This window comes from Nyctibius grandis, chromosome 3, assembly GCF_013368605.1.
Source record: "Nyctibius grandis isolate bNycGra1 chromosome 3, bNycGra1.pri, whole genome shotgun sequence".
Taxonomy (NCBI): Eukaryota; Metazoa; Chordata; class Aves; order Nyctibiiformes; family Nyctibiidae; genus Nyctibius; species Nyctibius grandis.
The window spans coordinates 47,304,682-47,322,534 of record NC_090660.1 but is presented as its reverse complement, the minus strand read 5'-3'; the positions used below and the strand labels follow the sequence as shown (position 1 = coordinate 47,322,534).

Sequence of the window (17,853 nt, the reverse complement as noted above, 5' to 3'; positions counted from 1 at the left end):
CTTTTTTTTTCTTTGATGCTAGCAATTCCTTTTGAGCAGGAAACCTTTCTACTTTCTCTTATTCCCCCACATTATTTATATCATTGCTAGATTCAAGAGACTATCTCCAGCATAAAAATGGAGAAAAATAGAAGGGTAAGGTACTAACATTTCTCAGAGCTTGCTTTTTTGGAATTGGGAAGATAGAAAATGTTTACACTGGGATGGTTTACAAGTGGACTTCCCGGGATTTTTAAATGGTGCTGCACAGAAGACTTCACAAACTGAAAAGGCTGTATTTCCCAGGGCAGAGAAAAGTGGTTGGGAGTGGTTGCTCACACTATCATCTAAAAAGATAAGTGTATACATAACACTACACCAATGGGAGAAAGAAAAAAAGAAAGCAAAACTATGAACAATATGGCAGTGTACTGTGATAACAAAACCTCATCTTTAAAAAATATATAAGAAATAAGCGTACTGTCAGCATGGCTATACATCACACACATTGCACCAGTCAAACCGAAATGATCTAGTAACTACCATTCTTAGTTTTAGCTTAGGGCAAACATAAGGTAAAATGCATGAAGCTAACACTACCAGCTCAGCTAATCTACAGTAATATAATATTCTATACAGAATACATGTAGCTGTGTTAATTTAACAAGCAAAACCTTCTTTCCATAAAATGGAAAAAGTGTAATAGAATAGATTAAATTTCACTTACAGTATGTGGTCAAATACCAGGTTTGAGTATTCTCTTTACAGCTAACTGAACTTGCATGAACTTGAAGGTCCTTGAACTAGCTTGTCTGTTTGAAATAACCTGTCTGTTTGAACTAGCTTGCTTGAACTGCTTTGTTTTTAAAAAAGTGGCTTTATAATAACAAAAATACTCATAGGAAAGGCAAACTGTTTACTTTCAGCAACAACCCTTTTTATTTTAATATTTTAAGTTTTATAGATCACATTAAGATAACCTATTATTGTATGACACAAAAAAAAAGTTATGTTTACTGTGTGCAGAAAAGTGGACTTGGCTATTATTTACACTGACTATATACAGAATATAACTACTTAAAATTAAATATTTTTAATATAATATTTTAGTTGGGTTTGAATTTATTGCTGTTTATTTTTTTAATAGATAATTTTATAATTTGACCCTGTTCTCCCAGTATACACATATTTTGTCACTTACAATAGTGTTTTTTTAAAGGGTATACCTATCTATTAGGCAGAATGTTTCTAAAGGAGTTTCAAGATCAAGTAAGCATTACCATTCACACTTTGCTTGACCTGCTCTATTTACACAGGTTTTTATGTTTCTCACTCGTTTTCCCTGATGCAATTAGGATTTTTTTTAAGAAAGCAAGGATGTGCATACAACATAATTATTAATACCCATGTCTTCTCCAGTTAAGTTCTCTCAGTCAATACTTCACTGGAAAAATCATAAAATAGATTTCATTGTGTGCTTTTCTAGGAGAGACTAGACCTAGTCTATGTTTCAATTTGATTTAGGCACTTACATATATAGCAACTTTAAAATCCAAGGCTTCAGCATTTTTCTAAGTGACCAATATAATTCATTCAAACCTAAATTCACATATTTAGATTTCTTCTTATATATTCATTTGTACGCTATCTCCATTAGGAAATATTTGTAAATACACATAAATGTGTTTGCATGTATATGCATTTTTTTCAGCGAATCTTTCATTCTTTCTTGATTTTATAATAGATGCAGGGATGCATCCATTTTAAACATAGATGTGGCAAATATCTCAACATAATATACTTAAGAAAGGATCATGAGATAGGACTTGGAAAGATTAAGGAAAAAAACAGTGATAAAGTATATGAACTTGGAAAGAGATACTGATCTGGAAATGAACTATTAGTGCATGTTAAAGATCCATGTAACTGAGAGATGACTCAATGACTCTCAATGACTGCAGAGGAGGGAGGACTGGTTTTTGCAGCTAATCTGTGATAATAAATTAATTAAGCGACAATCAAATTATATAAAATAAATTACAAATATGGTGTACAAAAAAGGAGGCAAAATAACTGAGACCCTTTTTCTCATGTCATTCCTAAATCATATTTGTAGAAATTGTTTTGTAGAAATCAGATTTCCTGTATGTTTTATTATGTAAATTATGTACTATATATTTAAATAGCTGATATAGATCACCTTATTTTTTATGTCAGTCTATCAAGTTTTCTCTTTTCCCATCTATTTATACTTTGGGAAGATCTGTGGAATTCTTCACACTTTTTCAATAAAACTAGCAAAATTTTTATACAGAAAAACCTAACAACCATGAATGACACAATATGTTTAAGAAGGAACTAGGATTTGTTTTGAAACAGAATTTGGAAGATAGAATTTTAAATAGATAATGAAACTATTATTTTATGCATGGTTATTGAGTTCTTAAATGAGGGGGTTTTCAACTTTACATAATTGTGGTTTTTCAGCCTACAATAATTCCTTAATAACTTAACCTCTCAGGTTTTATTTTGGTGTTGGTTACTAATATTTATAGCTTGAACTATGAATATAATTTTATCTTGCACAAGGAAGGGGTTTATATCTGTATCTCCAAAAATTGGAGCCCAACCATAGCATTTGTATAACTGATAAAAATCTGCTACTCTGCTACACTGAAGCAAGCTTCGTAATAATTGCCATGGAAATAAAATAGTTAAGAATACGGAACTGAACACAAAGGTTATCACAAATCTTTTAAATTAAATTAGGTGATCAATTTTATGTGTTATTAAGTCATTTAAATCCTGAGAAATTAATGTATTTTGCTTTTCAATAAGTGAGGGATGAGAGACATCTGATTCTCTGGTGTAGCTGGGTTTCAAGTTCCTAGAAGCTACATTTTTAGCTTAATCTCCCAAATCACACAAGATTTGTAAATTTGGTAAAAGAAAATATTGCCATTAAACTCAAGGTAAGAAATTATTATACATTGTTTTATGTATCTTTATATAAAAAGTTACAAGTAGCAAGCATTATGACACAGAAATGGAACAGTAACAGCAATAATTGTGAATGCATGCTTTGTACAATGTATCTAATAAAGGCATATTTGCCAACTCAAATATTCAGTAACATACATGCAGATTATTTTCTCAATGTCAAATTCAGTCATATTGCTAGATGCTTATCCAACAAACATTTCTACTGAAGTGATTATGAATGGCTAAATACCTGATTTCAGTAAATTATGAATGGCTAAATACTTGATTTCAGTAAGTTGTTCCTGAAATTGGGAATTTAACTTGCAATGAAAAGAAGAGAGAAAAAGAAAAAGAGAAATGACGAATAAGAATAATAACGAAAGTCTTATTGCCTTCTAATAATTTTACTCAACACTGCTGAATTTTGTCATGATATGAGAATAGCTGGTCAGAGTCCATAAAACCTCTAGCTGGTGTTTCCAAGGACGATAGTCTCACATTTCAGTGTAGCATGTTCAAAATCACCCAGGAGCGCACTATTCTCAAGCAGTCTATATAATGAAAACAACGTACATATAACAAAAGTTCAATGTAAATCTTCTTCCACATATCACACAACAAGCAAGTAAATAACAGACATAAAACATATGAACCGAAATAAAACTAAGATTTAAAAAAAAAAGGACAGTCTCAGTTAGGACCTAATTTCTTCTTCGAGTTTGCAGCAAACCTCCAAATGTATTTAAAAACTAAGGAGCACTTGGTGGCCAGCAATCAAATTGCCAAAGAAGCATCATATTGTGCAGTGGGAATATCTTGCTAAGGAAGTAAGATATGTCAGTACTTCTTAGGTTTGGATAAAGGCAATGAAATGAAATTGGAAACACGTCCACTCTCTCTTTGAGACAGCTGAAATAATTCACTATAGATTTGTCCATTCAGAGTTTACATGGCTGCATGAATACTTGTCTGAAAGCAAAACAAAGTTAAAATATGTTTTCTCTGTGAGGAAAAATACAGACAAATATTTGCCTAAACTATGTAGAATCAGTAAAAGCATTAATGGATTCTTTCTCAGTAAAATCGCTGTATACATATATACACATATAAACATGTATATACACATATCTATGTTTATATATATACACACATATACATATAAAAATTGTCAGACTAGCAGCTATCTATAATGTCATTATAAATATCTGAGATTAAGTTTAACGAAATTAAGTGTTGATATCAAATTATACAAAATGAAAAGCCTAGGAAAAGTCTCAAAAAAGGAAGTTTAATTTGCAAATAGTAACATATGTGCTACAGGATCTCTAAATTTTTCAGTACTATCACATACCCTTTCCCCAGACACTTCACAATGTTGTATGAATAAAATGAACTGAAAACCGATAGTTCCACATCTTCCTGTCTTGGGTTAGATTGCCAAGTTTTACATACTATTTCACATGCTGACACTCTGAATTTTGTTTCCATAAATAAAAAAATAAATGAAACACCAGAGCCATGCAAAGCATCTGTCTTTATAATGTGTTTGGAATGAAGATTATATTTAGCTAGGGGATGATTATAGTACTGTCAAGAATAAGGAATTAATAGATTTTGCTTAGTTTACAATGCCAAATAGTCATCTGAATTTCAGTTTTCTCAGTATTCAAACCTGGCTCTCTCCGTACAAGATGACATATAACTTGAGAATTAACATGCATTTTAGCAATATAACAAATAAAATGGAAAGCAACAGATGGTTCAATTGTTGTATAGGTACGTTTACTTACCTCAAGTTTGTCTCTTAGACCCTAGTTGTGTTGTACTCAGACTCATGTTTGCTTAGAGACCCAATGAGGCAGAACCTGGAATGTTATGGCTATTTCATTCAAAATAATAATGTTTGCATAGAAAAAAAGAAATATATGCATATAGATACTCAATAAACAGTACACCTTGACAATCTGATCAATATTGATGAAGTAATTTACGTTGGCATGCAATTAGATTAAAATAATCAAATAACTTATACGTTTAAGAGTCAGAAATGCCTTAATGTGGAAAGAAAACAGGGAGGGCATGTAAACAGTCACAAGAAGTGTATAAATAATGCATGCAAGAGAAAACACAAGTATATATAAAAAGGTTCAGTGTTCTTTTTCAAATAAATGGTTCATAAATGTTTCTGCTTTTCTTTTTCTTTTACTTGTAAATTTTTCATCATTCATGTTTACAGTCATTCAAAGTGCAATGTACAGTAGAAATAAATCTTCTATTAAAAATATCATGCTTGACTTTACTTTTTTATTGATTGGAAAGATTCCTTTTAACTGCATTCTTATATGTAAATATATGAGTATTCTCTATTCACTATGCTGTCTCATGTTCTAGTTGATATATAAATGTTAATACAACAAGCCAAGATACTGTGATTAATAATGGAACAGATACAGTAAAGTTTTGCAAATATTGTCATTCGTTATATAAAAGATAATGTTTCATGAGAAAAGGGTCTTCCTTACTCTAGGATTGTTTCTCATTATTGTGCCATGCATCAAAATGGATACATGTATTTTTTATTTATTGGTGTATTGATTTAGAGATGTTAGACCAACAGTGGATGATACTCAAGGCCACCTCAGTTACAAGGAAACCACATGTACATGGCTCTTTCAAAAACTAGATTCACACAAAATCTTCTTTGGTTTTTAAAGATTTTACCTGTTCTCTGTTGACCTGTGTGTGTATGCATGTGGGTATGTGTAAAACAGTAAAAGAAAAAGAAAGATATAAAGTAGAAATGTAAAACTGAGGTACAGGATCCTTCAGGAAACAGGAGCAGACATGAGAGAAAGAGAGACGGGAAGAGAGAGAAAATATAATGGTATGTGCTATCAGGAAACAGAAATTTAAACAGTAAATAAAGAAGAAAGAAAAATATGTCTTTACTGAATGAAGAGTGAATATGCTTGGTCAATCAAGTCCTTACACAATAGTCTTCATCAAAAATCTATTGATACTGACCGCTGAACAGCTTTATCATGTCTGGACAGCCTGTGACTTGTGGTTGGTACCTCTTCAATTTCGTCTATCTCACACGCATCTGCAGCATCTTGTGAGTAGCTATGCTTCATGACAAGGATATTTCTCCTGTTCATGGGCTGAATGAGTGGTTTTACAGGCTGGGGTTGTATCTCTGTCAAGACAGGAGCATCTCTTGTGCTGAGGTTACTACGGCTGCCCTTAATACTAGACGCTTGTGATCCACAGTGATGGTCATGAATGCATTTTGAAGATGATCTCCGCAGTTTATGATAATTTTCAAAGTCATCTGCAACATCAGCAAGGTCAGCTGTAGTTCCTGTCCCTCTGAGGGTGCATAACTCATAATGAGGAGGCTCAAACACCTCCTGGAACACTGTTTGATCAAAGTCTGTTTTCTTTTGGACAAATTTTTTACGGGGCTGCTTGATCTGTACTATGACAGAGATAGCAATGAGGATGATCACAATGCAAGAAGTCACCCCAATTATAGTCCCACTGGTATTGGTAAGTTGGTCCAATAGGTTAGATTTTCTTTTTTCTGTGTGATAGGAGAAAAAAAAAAAAGCACATTGTTAATCACAGTTCAAGAATAAAAACAACCATGGTTGTTTTTAGAATAAAAACAAGAATAAAAAAACCCATGTTTTCACAGGTTACTGCAAAGCTGAGCCTAGTCTATGTCTGAGTTCACTTAATCAATTTCACTGACAAAAAGAAAAAAGGAAGAAATCAGGTATTCATGAAAGCCATCACACAGGTCCTCTGCATGCCTATTCACTTAGAAAGTGACTTATTCAGGGTATATTATAAGCTTAACTAGATTAATTATTTACGTTTTTTATAAAAAGCAACCACCATAACAAGCAGATGGCTTTAATGTCACCTCTGAACTCCATTTGCCTGCTAAAGCCCCCAAGACTGTTACAGATGTTCTCTTCATTATTTTCTGTCTTTTCCAGTAAATATATGCAACTAGGACATCAGGACCAATGGAAGAGCAAGACTTTACAGAATTTAAAAAGAAATTATTCATTGCATTGGGAACTTCAGTGAAGTCCCAGTATTTATGAGCTGACTAGGACACTTGACAGTATTCAATGAAAAGCTAAATCAGGAGAAAATAGAAAAGTTATTCAAACTGAGGTTTCAGAAAAGAAAAAAAAAAGTGTGCAAGTTATTTCTTTTGTTCCTGACCTTTTAATTACCACAACTTTCTAAACACCCATAAAAATCTGAAAGCTGATCCTACCTACTATCCTTTACCCAGGGGCCTCTAGGAAGTTAGCCAGCAAATCCAGCGTTGTGAATGAAGAAAACTAGAAAATACTCAGTAAGATAATAAAAACAGTTTCACCCTATTGTTGTGTATATTTCTGTGTGATTTGCTTTCAAATGGCTGCAGGCACACGAGACAGTGACTAAGCTTTGCAGAAATTCAAGCTGAAAGCATTTGCATCAGTTTCTCACAGGCATAGCAAGACTTGACAAATGTGATTAAGTTCCAACACCCAGTTTAGTGTAATTTTTCCTGGCAACATAAAACATATCAAAGAACTTAATAAAAAGCCTTTGAAATGAAAGTTATTGACACCAAAACAATAACATCCATCTCTTCATAATCTAGATACCAAAAATGAACTTTTCAGTACTCCCCATTGCCTACTCTTGTAGATTCACCTGGGGTTTCTCTAACTGACTGACACAGACTCTGGGGAAGTAGCAGAGTTAGAAAAAGCAACACAGCAGCAAACAACCTTTTTGCTGGAATCAGAAAACCTCCTTTTTCTAGTCAAAAAAACAAGAGAGGATAAACACACAAGACCCAATAAAATGATACTTGGCAAATGAAAGATGAAAATCATTCTGGAAATTAAAGAGTGGGGAAGATTTTCTGTTTCCCTTTGTGGTGAAGAAGTAGAGAAAAGATAATTATTTTCCAATTGTATGTTTAGTTTCTCTGAAGAATATTATTCCATTTTGCTGGTTCCATTTTGCTGTGCATTATTCCATTCCACAGTTTTGCTGTGTTCTTTTGAAGTATGTTTTCATTTGTGTTTTACCCTATTGCACTGCTTGTCAGGATTTTACAGGCTTCAGCAGACTTATGGGTTGACTGCTAATCCACCTCATTCTGAATTTTTTCTTGATTGGTTCCTAAATTTGGCATATCCCATGCTTCCAGGAACAAATCTGCAGTAGTGGGGTGGGGGCGGGAGGGAAGTGAACTGTTTCCGTAGACTGCAACGTAAGTTGGTTAAGCTCTTTTCCCTGAAAGCAACACAGATGCTAATTTTTTTTTTTTTTTCCAGAAACACAGAACAATATTGTCAGCACCTGGTTAGAAACATTAGTCCCTACCTATGAAATAGACATTGTGCCTGATTTCACAGAATCACAGAATCAACTAGGTTGGAAGAGACTGGGAGCATCGAGTCCAGCCTTTGGGTTTCCTGTGCTTATTCCTTGCTCTTCAATTTCGCTTGATTATAGGTAGATTTTCTTGCTTTCTTACAGTGTTAATTCCACATCACCATGGATTTTTAGCCCACCTGGGCTATTATGGGCATGGCATGCAACTAAAAGACACCTGCCACCCATATGTTACTTCACTACAAAGGTAACTATGTCAAAGGAACCAAAATATGACTTTTAATTACATTTTAGATTGTATGGGAAACAGAGACCAAGTGATGAGAAAGCCTGCCAGAAGGACATAACCAACCAGAAGGACATAACCAACACAAATCAACACCAAGCAAAAGAAATGCAAAAACTGAAAGTAATATCCATTGGTATTTTTTACCTCTCTTCATTTTCTCTATTGCTTGATGTACGCTCTCCCTGAATTACTCTTCCTGCGTTTGACCCATCTGGCACATACTTAACAAGAAACTAAGGATAATATGCTGTATCCCACGTAGTCTAAATGACTTGACATTTTGAGCTCTACACATTACCTTTGCAGTGGTTTTCATCCCAAGGATACACACAGTTCTGGAGTCCATTGCAGACCAATGTATTATTAATACACATATTACTGTGGCAAAAGAACGTGTTGGCTTCACAAGGGGCTAAAAACAAGAGAGAAAAAGCTAATATTAACTAGTAAATCATTCATCTGTCTGCAACAAATACATCTAGGGGTGCTCATGTAATCTGTAACAGGAAAAAGCTATACAACGCAGGTTCCTTGAGCATATTTAATATTCAACATGCAGCATTGAGAGCACTCAAGTCACACACTGTTTATTTTTCTGTGGCAAGAGATTTTCAGTTCTCTCTAAGAGAGATGGACTGTCTAAGAGAGTCTTATAGTCTGACTCTCATGGCTGTAGTGAGTTGGCCTCCCATACACTGGTGGGGGGTCATTGATGTGTTATCAACAATTTTAACCACAGATCCAAAACAGAGCACCCTATGGGCTGCTATGAAAAAAATTAATTGTATCCCAGCCAGATCCAGTGTATGGGAAATAATTTGTTTTAAAGTTCATTGCTGAGACTCCAGTTTCATAAGAAAACTTGTGTGACTCAAAGAAGGTATGTATTTTAATGCCCATATCAACAGTGCCTGAACATTTATCCACAGAGAAAAAAAAAAATATTTTTAAAACTTTTTTGTCATAAGAAAGGCTACAGTAAAAATGTACCCCTTTGGTCACAAGTGTGAAGATTAAAAAAACCAGCAGTCTTCAGTGTCCCTGAAGCCCACTGTCTAGAAGAATCATGTAGATTAAAGCTGCAGGATGAAGGCTTTACTGAAGGCCATATACTATTACTGTGAAGAATAAGCTTGGAGGCCATTAGAAGGAATTGTACAGGCTGCTAAACTGTGCTACATAATCAAGTCTTGGGAGATCTTTAGGTTTGGGGGTTGTAAAGATACTACTCCAAAATTACGTAACATAGTAAAGATAAATTACTCCTCGTATTTCTTTTATTAAAACGAAACCAGATCTTTCTCCATTTAGAAAAAGAGTATAAATTTTATCAGTGTTAAAACAGTAAAAATGAACAGTTTATGTATTTTTTTTAGCTCAAACAAACCAAAAGAATTATTACAATTATTTTTAAGGGAAAGTTAAAAAATAACCTAATCAGAAAGAAGTTATGATGCTCACATTATTGATACTTAGAATTTGATGCTTCATGGCAACTTTTCTTCTCTGCAACTATAAAAGCAGTTCCTATGACAACATATATGCATAGTGCAGAGACTGGCTCAGAGCAGACAACTGCTTCAGTGGTTTGCTAACGAAGGACAATACAAAGGATTTTATTGTAGAACTTAATGACTCCATATATCATGTAAAGAAATCCACTTTTCAATAAGTGCTTAAGTTCAGATATCCATAACTGACTATAATGGCTTCTTCAGAGCAGTTATGGTCTGTTAAACAAATAGTAAATGCCATCAAAATTTGTACACATCCCCAAATACACAACCATCCACTCAGATATATCAATATATGTATAATATATCTCTTAGCCAATGCAGAAGACAGATCAGCTGGTATACCATATCCTAAGCTGCAGTGACCCTGTTCAGGTGATAAGTTTGGCACAGGAAGGATTTTACTTTAAACTGGATAGAAAGAGCAGAACAGCACATGTACATATTAGCAAGGGAGGGTGCTTTGGGACAGTCCTTATCTATCTGGTGCTGTAATTTGGGCAGTGAGGGCTGAGCCTGGAAGATATCATGTCACATCATGATGTGACACATCATATAGGGGACCAGCCAGAGGCACTGTCATCCTTTCACATTCTACCTGCAATCCCTGTTGCTGGGCAAGGCACAGAACACACAGAAAGAGTCTCACTGCCTCTTCTAAACAAAAAAGTGAAACAGAGAGCGAATTTATGAAAAAGAAACCTAAAAAGACCTAGGTAGCCAGCCATTCAAAATACATGGTAGTAAGTAGGAAATGCACAAGAAAAGAAGACCCAAATGGCAAATGGAAAAAGCACAAGGAGTGACAGGGGAACAAGGGAAAAAAAGGAAGTGCAGCATTAAGAAAGTTTATGATAGTAAATCCATAAAGGAGGAAAAAAAACCCCACCAAAACACAAAAAAAACATGCAGAGTGGCATGAAAGGCCTTAGAAGTGAAGTGGTGAGGACAGAGTGCTATGTCTGAGCAGGCAGAACTTCTTAAATGTCTATGACTTGCTCTTGCCACTTTAAAATCAGTCTTATTTAATCCTGAATGCAACAGCAAAGAAGGGATTAGTAGTGGAAAAACAGCCCCGAAAAGAATATAAAACAATTTAAGGGAAGGAAGGTCAGTTGGGGAAGGCACAAATAAAGGAATTTAGAAGTATAGTGGTGGTAAGCAGACAAGGAGGAACTAGAGGAAGGTAGTAAATGAAGTTAAAGGAAGAGGAAGAGAGAACTGCACATCAGAAATAGATGACACTTAAGAAATTCTACACTGAAAGGAATGACAAGAGATTTTATATCAAATGAAAAATATTAGGAAATGTTTCAGAAATAAGAAGGAAAAAATAAGAGCAGTACAAAAGACTTTTTTATAGATTTAAGAAGAAGGGATAACTACGCAAACTGATGGCAGGGAGATCTGGAAATGAAAGGCAAGAGAAAAGAAGAAAAAAGAAAGAAAATTTCAGTTTTCCTAAATTGTGCTGTTGCTCTATGGAGGAAAGAGATGGTATGTGAATAGATGTCAAAACCAGATGAATAGTGAGGCAGAGAAATTTCAGAGTAAGTGTAGCAAACTTAGCATGAGAGAAATCCAAATGTAAGATTCCCAAATCTAATGACAAACAGGCCCCTCTTGTTCAAGTTTATAAAATTAGTATAGTCAAGTCCTCTCTGTGGTCCCTTGAACCTGTAGTGGTTAAGCTGGAAAAGAAATCAATATATTTTCCCCAGTCTAATGAAGGCTTTTTGTTGGAATGGATGAAAGCATCAAGGGAAGCTGAAAACTTGTCAGTCCCATTGTACATTGGAGGAATTAGGTTTTTTGCCCTTGAAGAGGCACAGCAAAGGGGTCTTGGGATGCTGCATCAAGAACATTCTAGTGATAGCAAAAAAAATAAATGAACAGGTAGTAAACGGGATTCTTCTACAGCAAGATGGATCTGGTCTTGATGCTTTCCTGAAGCTGTTACAGAACCCAGAATGGGAGTAGAATCAAGCAGACAAGGTATGTGGCAGCTTAACCTAAGTCTTGAACGTCATCTATGTCAATGCCTCAATGGGTAAACATTTAAACATGAGGAAAGATTGTGGATGTTTTCAAAAAAGGAAGTTACTGCTATCATTATATTCAACTAGATAAAGTAACACAAAACTCTTCACCCAGTAGAAGCCCTACTCTATCAATGTACAGTCTTCCCCATGACTGTATAAATACCCTTCATATGAGAGAGCAGCGGAAATGCACAAAGCCCTGCCTTGGGTTGAGCAATGAGACAAGTGAGAGTTTTTGGGTCAGGATTAGTCAGCCCACAGCTACCAATACGGTAGTAGGTGTTCATCTGCTACGGACTACCTGATCGGGGACAAGAAGTAGATGAAACCTTCTTCAGACAGGTAGAAGAAGCCTCACGTTCACAGGCCCTGGTCCTTATGGGGGATTTTAATCACCTAATATCTGTGGAGGGCAACACAGCAGGGCACAAGCAATCCAGAAGGTTTCCAGAGCGCATTGATGATAACTTCCTGATACAGGTAATCAAAGAGTTGAGGAGGGGAGCTCTACTGGGCCTCATACTTTTATAAACAAGCAAGAAATAGTTGGGGATGTGAATGTCAGATGCAACCCTGGCTGCAGTGATCATGAGATGGTGGACTTCAGGGTACTGTGAAGAGGGAATAAGGCAAAAAACAGGATCACAACCCTGGGCCTCAGGAGAGCAAAATTTCATTGTTGAGGGGTCTGCTTGAAAGAATGCCATGGGAGGTGGTCCTGGAAAGATAAGGGATCCAGGAGACTTAGTTGATTCTGTAAGATCACCTCCTCCAAGTGCAATAGTTGTCTATCTGGACAAGCAGAAAATCAAATGAAGGTAGCAGCCTGCACAGATGAACAATGAGCTCCTGACAAAACTCAAACATAAAAAGGACATGTACAAGAAGCGGCAGCAGATTGAGATGATCCCAACAGAAATATAGGGGCACTGACCAAAGATGCAATGATACAGTTAGCAAAGCTGAAGCCCACCTGGAGTTGAATCTGGTGAGGGCTGTAAAGAGCAACAAGAAGGACTTCTACAAGTATGTCAGCTGCCAAAGAAAGATGAGGAAAGTGTAGGTGCGATGCTGAATGGTGTAGGGGACTTGGTGACAAAAGACATGGAAAAGGCTGAGGTACTAAATGTCGCCTTTTCCTCCATCTTTTTTAGTGGAATTTGCCTTTTGGACTTCCAAGCACTTGAGATGAGGGAGAAAGCCTGGAGCAAGGAAGCCTTACCCTCAGTGGAGGAGGATCAGGTTAGGGAACATTTAAACAAACTGAAGAGACATGAGACCATGGGTCCTGATGGGCTGTTTCCAGTAGTGGCTAATGTCATTGTAAGGCCACTCTTGATTATCTCTGGAAGGTCTTCATGACTGGGGGAGGTTTCTGAGGACTGGAAGAAAGCAAATGTCCCCCCATCTTTGAGAAAGACGAGAAGGAGAATTCTAAGAGCTACAGGTCAGTCAGCCTCATCTCGATCGCTGGGAAAGTAAAAGAGCAAATAGTACTGAAAACCATTTCCGAACATGTAAAGGACAAGAAGAGTGAAGTCTGCAGGGACTTATGAAAGGGAAATCATGCTTGACCAACATGACAGGTTTCCACCAGTGGATGACTGGCTTGGTAAGTGAGGCTAGAGCACTGGATGTGCTTTCAAGCCTGTTTCTCATAACATCCTCATATACAAAACTGATGAATATGGGCTAGATAAATGGACAGTGAGTCAGACTGAAACTGGCTGAACTGCCAAGCTCAAAAAGTTGTGATCAGTAGCATGAAGTCCAGCTGGAGGCCGGTCAGTAGTGATGTACCCCATGGGTCGGTACTGAGGCCAATACTCTTTAACCTCTTCTTTAGTATCCTGGACGATGGAACAGAGTGTATGCTCAGCAAGTTTGCAGGCAATGCAAAACTGGGAGGACTGGTTGATAGACCAAGTGGTTGAATGGCTGTACAGATGGGTATCAATAGGCTGGAGAAGCCAGGCTCTTATCAGTGGTGCCCAGTGACAGGACATGAAGCAATGTGCACTAAATGAAATACAAAAAAATCCCTTAAATGCGAGAACAAACTTTTACTTTGAGGCTGGTCAAACACTGTGTAGGAGCTAGTTTCCCAGAGAAGTTATGGAGTTTCCATCATTGAAGATATTCAAAACCCGCTGGACACAGCCCTGAACAACCTGCTGTAGCTGAGCAGGAGGATTGGACTAGACCATATCCTGGAGTCCCTTCCAACCTCAGCCTTTCTGTGACTCTCTGAAAAGATGGCTTCATAATTAGATTAAAAGTAACAGCTGGAAACACACAGTTATGTTATTTCTCCTGTGTCCTAAAGCTGCCCTGAGTCAAGCTCTGCCAAGGTACTGGCCTAGAAATAAGTGAGATATAGCATATTCAGCACGGTGAATTATTATCATGATTATAACAAAAGTGAGCAAATTAGAACTATACGTATAACTCAATCTGATATTTTTTAATAACTTTAAGTCTTTGATAAGTTGTTGGACTCGAAAACTCTATAATTTAAATAAAATCACCAATTAAAGAAAAAATATTATTAAATGTTCTTTTTCCAGTTAAGATTTGAACTGATAATTATTTTTATGTAAAACTATAATTTATATAAAATAATATATATGAAATGAAAAGCTTCAAATATTTTAATTCTACATTATTTTTAATGATAATATTTTCTTTTTGAAAATTTGTGTGGTATGTGTAGGGATAGCTTGTATCTTAATATATAAACAGATTTTATAGTTATTGGATTGATGATAATGTAATGTCTTCTGCTTTGCAACAAGTATTTATATTGAACACAAGATGGTGCACTTATCCTAGAAGATATATAATCATGTGTGTTAACAGGAATAGGCATGATATCCCAGAGACTTTTTCAGGTTTAGGAAACCTATACTTCAAAAAATCCTGTAATAATAACCCTATTTCTGTTATTTGGCATGAAAATATATTTTGTTTCTAATACAGGTTAAGAGATTGTTATAATGATTATATTTCCAGAAGGTTACCATCACAGTATTCAAAAAAACCTGAGTTTGGTGTTTGAAGGTTACTGCTTTCAAAATTTATGAAAATTGAGCCAATGGAGTTCTCTGTATTTTCTTACTATTGGAAGATTTTGGGAATGCACATGGAACCAGTAATCTATACTTTTTCGTTTGGTAATGCAAAATTATCATAAATTCTTTTGATCCTGAATAGCCCTGAGGCAGAGAAACATAAAGAGCATTAATAGTTCTTCCATATGCCATGTTTACAAAGCAACATGAAACAAAAGCAGTCATATTTTGTACTTTTTTAAAAACATACTGCTTTTACTGAGGCGATAAAATAGCCACAAGTAATACATGCACATTTATAGTGTAAAATAACACTATTTGTAAAGCACTATAGCAATTAAATATTCCATGTGTTATTAATAAATATTATGCTATTGAGATGTTATGACATTAATAACAAAATACATTATCTGTGTGTGTTAAGCATCATTTTGTTTGGCATTACAGGATACTTTGGATATAAAATGCAAATACAGCCAGGTCAAAATACTTTTACAAGATGATGTCAAAAGCTAACTTGTTACAGGCCTGGTGTGAAGCCTTCAGTACAATGCTTTCCCCAGTGTATTTACAGTTTCTCAGCACCATGCAGATTTAATGTAACTCCTTTGTTTCTAGAGTGTGAACTAGCTCTAAGAACTAGCTCTAAGCAAGCCAGCTTGGGTGTCTATGTTGTACTTCATTGAACCATGTGGATTTACCCTTTAAGCCTGTTTCAAGACAGGGATTTCAGTCTGGGACTCCCTAATCTTAGATGAATACCCTACCCTGCTTGCTATGTTTAGGCTTCTCTCTCTTCCCTGCTTCCCTTCTTGTCATAACATTTTTGAGAGGTCTCGCTTTCTCATGAGAGTGAAAGGGAAAATTTTGAAATCTTAATAATGGTTAGATGTGAGAAATATTTTACATTGAATTCGTCAGACATTTCACACCTACTCCTCACATCCTCAAGATAGCTCATTGCATCATGCTCTGCACATGAATTCTTTAAGTATAGATCATTTGGACTTTTCCCACTGTTTCTTACTGAAAAATAGAGCTTGCTTTCCTTCACAAGAGAAAGAAAAAATAAATTCTTCGGATGTTCCTTGAATCATCCTTGAAACAGAAGAAGTTTTCTCTCAGCCTCTCCAAGGAACAGTTCCTCAGTCGTGCTGAGAGACTGTTTCACTTTATTAAAATTATCAAATTATTAGGATGGTTTTAGTACTGTACACTACAAGTATATTACCTAAAGTAAAACTACTTATCTTTTCATTTGCCACTAATGAAGAAAAAATCTTATGAAAATACAGCTATGGGAAACTTGAAAATGAAATTTACTTAATAGTGAATTTTCTTTATCAGCCACCTTCAGACAGCTCTGTTCAAGATAAATGTGACTTTTACTGATAGTTAATACTAGGTACACATGGATAATCTAATCTTTAGAAAACATTTATATGTGGTTTCATGGGGCTTTTTTTGAAATACGAACTCACCAGAGAATGGCAGCTCAGGAGCATGTGCTCAGAGCTTCAGTCTGTGTTCAGTTTATACACTCAAGGCACCACAAACAGTTTTTTTGTTCAGGGGCAGAGAAGCATTGGGATGCTTAGCCAGGGAGGGTTTTTCTCTAGAGATAGCTGCAAATAGCACAGAGGCACAAAATCACAAAGGAGTGCTAACCAGTAAGAAGGCAATCCCAATATTTTCTTTTTTATATATTAGTGTGGAAGCAGGGAGCAAAAACAACAAAGCTACAATCTATTTGCGCTCCTAAGTCCTTGCAAAGGGAAACCATCTCTTCACATGTGTTGCACTTATCGCTTTGTTGTTCCCTTTCTCAGTAGTTCCCTTAGCACTACCACAACAGTCGTTAATACTCCATACTGTCAGTGCCTTTTGCCCATTAGAAAATTGCCCATGCTTGGGTGATCATCTTCAGGGATTCTGACTCTAAACAAGGACTTGAGTGCTGTTACTTGATAAAGCTGTGCGCTACTCTTCTAAACATGGCCCTAGATTTCTATCCAAATATGGGTTTTCTTGCTAAAAAAGAAAATAAGAATGATAGAACTTGTGCTCCTTTAAGAAAGCCACATGTGACAGGGCTTTAAAAACAGGCTTAGAGTTCAAAGGGGCAATAAAAGAGAAGGAATGATATTTTTCAGGTCTGGGGTTTTTGATGCAGGGTTATAGACGAAGAAGGAAACAGTCCTACCAAATAGCAGTCAGAGGTGAGAGAATGAACATCCTGCCCGCTGTGCATACAGAGGGATTTTCTCTTATCCCATACGCGCTGGTTCTGTGAATCTGCTTTTAGGTTAAAGCGTAAGTGTGTCTGCTCAGGAGCAGCTCTTTGAAGAAGCTGTAGGTGTAGCATGTCTGTCATTAATCAGGCTGGAGATCACTCTCACAGTCATGGAAAATGAAATGAACAGTCAGCGGGTGAAAACCAAAAACTCATTTTTTAAGTCTTCTTACCAGATGAACAGAGAGCTTTTGGTGATACCAGCTTTCTTGTTTCCCTTCTTCTGATTGTTGAATTAATTTATTGGATATTTGAAATCTATTGTAGA

The 17,853-nt window shown here is 35.9% G+C and overlaps 1 protein-coding gene across 1 annotated transcript in view; it reads right to left on the bottom strand.

The window, feature by feature from the left end:
• Nucleotides 1-4,765: 4,765 nt before the first annotated feature.
• NETO1 (neuropilin and tolloid like 1) overlaps nt 4,766-17,853 on the bottom strand; it is a 65,652-nt gene continuing 52,564 nt past the window's right edge. The window contains exons 8-10 of the mRNA XM_068396836.1: nt 8,964-9,077; nt 5,986-6,544; nt 4,766-4,826 (exon numbers count right to left, since the gene is read on the bottom strand). Of these exons, the coding sequence (XP_068252937.1) occupies nt 4,766-4,826; nt 5,986-6,544; nt 8,964-9,077 (734 nt within the window). The remainder of the gene's footprint in view (nt 4,827-5,985; nt 6,545-8,963; nt 9,078-17,853) is intronic.